General features: G+C 44.4%; 1 protein-coding gene across 1 annotated transcript in view; it reads left to right on the top strand.

Annotated features, from left to right (window-relative positions):
* Positions 1-568: 568 nt before the first annotated feature.
* The window catches only part of LOC112078385 (zona pellucida sperm-binding protein 3-like), a 6,542-nt gene continuing 4,707 nt past the window's right edge, over positions 569-2,403 (top strand). The window contains exon 1 of the mRNA XM_024144650.2: positions 569-640. Coding sequence (XP_024000418.2) covers positions 569-640 — 72 coding nt within the window. The remainder of the gene's footprint in view (positions 641-2,403) is intronic.

The raw sequence follows: 2,403 nt of genomic DNA, 5'->3' as shown, positions 1-2,403 counted from the left end.
GCCGGGACACCAATCGTGGTTTATGTAAAAAGAGAGAGAAAGAGATGATCAGTGTACAACGTAAAACACCAAATATTGCATGCAGAGCAGAATTAGGCCGATACCGGCTAATTATCAGAATTCAGAAAAACAGCCGTTAAATTCTACAACCACAAAAAAAACTTCCAAAACCTTCCATAACCATCACCTACAGAGAGATGACGCTCACCCATAAGCAAACAGGAAACCGCTCATCCAGAGGCGGCAATCCTAGTGGCCGGGGACTTTAATGCAGGGAAAGTTAAATCAGTTTTACCTCATTTCTACCATCATGTTAAATGTGCAACCAGAGGGAGAAAAACTCTAGACCACCTTCACTCCATACACAGAGACACGTACAAAGCTCTCCCTCGCCCTCCATTTGGCAAATCTGACCATAACTCTATCCTCCTGATTCCTGCTTACTAGCAAAAATTAAAGCAGGAAGCACCAATGACTCGATTATTAAAAAAGTGGTCAGATGAAGCAGATGCTAAACTACAGGACTGTTTTGCTATCACAGACTGGAATATGTTCTGGGATTCTTCCGATGGCATTGGAAGAGTACACCACATCAGTCACAGGCTTCATCAATACTTGCATCGACGATGTCATCCCTAAAGTGAATGCAACGTACATACCCCAACCAGAAGTTTGGGTCAATTGGAGGTGTACCTGTGGATGTATTTCAAGGCATACCTTCAAACTCAGTGCCTCTTCGCTTGACATCATGGGAAAATCTAAAGAAATCAGGCAAGACCTCAGAAAATAAATTGTAGACCTACACAAGTCTGGTTCATCCTTGGGAGCAATTTCCAAACTGGTGCACTTCACAAAATAGATGGCATCATGAGGCAGGAAAATTATGTGGATATATTGAAGAAACATCTCAAGACATCAGTCAGGAAGTTAAAGCTTGGTTGCAAATGCGTCTTCCAAACGTACAATGACCCCAAGCATACTACTGAAGTTGTGGCAAAATGGCTTAAGGACAACAAAGTCAAGGTATTGGAGTGGCCATCACAAAGCCCTGACCTCAATCCCATAGAAAATGTGTGGGTAGAACTGAAAAAGTGTGTGCGAGCAAGGAGGCCTACAAACCTGACTCAGTTACACCAGCTCTGTCAGGAGAATGGGCCAAAATTCACCCAACTGATTGTGGGAAGCTTGTGGAAGCTACCTGAAACGTTTGACCCAAGTTCAACAATTTAAAGGCAATGCTACAAATACTAATGAGTGTATGTAAACTTCTGACCGACTGGGAATGTGATGAAAAGAAATAAAAGCTGAAATAAATCATTCTCTCTACTATTATTCTGACATTTAACATTCTTAAATAAAGTGGTGATCCAACTGACCTAAGACAGGAATTTTTTTATCGGATTAAATGTCAGGAATTGTGGAAAAACTGAGTTTAAATTGTAGTTGGTTAAGGTGTATGTAGACTTCCGTCTTCAACTGTAGTAGCAGACAGGAGGACATTTTTCTTCTGTGAGATAATTTCCTTTTGAATCCTTCTCTGTCTCTCTGTCTCTCTGTCTCTCTGTCTCTCGTGTCTCTCGCTCTCTCTTCTCTCTGTCTCTCCCCCCCCCCCCCCCCCCCCCCCCAGGACAGCAGTATTATTCAGTTATGTCTGTGTGTATCCTAGCTAGCAACCCTAACCTGCTCTATTATGCATGCCACCACTGTAGTTAATTGGCCTCCATGTATTGCATCCCTTTTATACTACAATTATTAGCTCTCTGCTTCCCCTGAGGCATGCAGACAGACAGACAGACAGACAGAAGACAGGGCAGGCAGCAGACGGACGACGGACGACGACGCACGGACGACGGACGACGGACGGAGACGGACGACGACGCGACGGACGGACGGACGACGGACGGACGGACGGACGAAGACGAGACAGACAGACAGACAGACAGACAGACAGACAGACAGACAGACAGACAGACAGACAGACAGACAGACAGACAGAAGACCTTCTCTGTAGTTTTCTCTATTCTAACTAGGGTACATGCTAATGCTAAAAAACTATTGTTTCATTCAGCCAGTAAGGGGCAGGATGGGAAGATGAATGAGATGTCGTACCTACTCCAAAGCTGATGTTCATGATAATTGTCTTTAAGTAGAGGGAAATGTGTGGCTTGTCCTGCATTGCACATTGAAATGACAATGGGGACGGCGTTCACTGAACCGGTTAGCATTTATAAAGAGGGTCAGTAATGCAACAACTGTTTAGATCTCACCAGCATGCAACAGCTCCATAACACAACACACACACACACACACACACACACCACACACACACACACACACACACACACACACACACACACACACACACACACACACACAACACACCACACACACACACACACACAC

The sequence above is a fragment of the Salvelinus sp. IW2-2015 genome, unplaced genomic scaffold (assembly GCF_002910315.2).
Source record: "Salvelinus sp. IW2-2015 unplaced genomic scaffold, ASM291031v2 Un_scaffold5605, whole genome shotgun sequence".
In the NCBI taxonomy this organism is placed as follows: Eukaryota; Metazoa; Chordata; class Actinopteri; order Salmoniformes; family Salmonidae; genus Salvelinus; species Salvelinus sp. IW2-2015.
The sequence above is the reverse complement of the archived record's forward strand: the minus strand, read 5'-3'. Positions and strand labels throughout refer to the sequence as shown.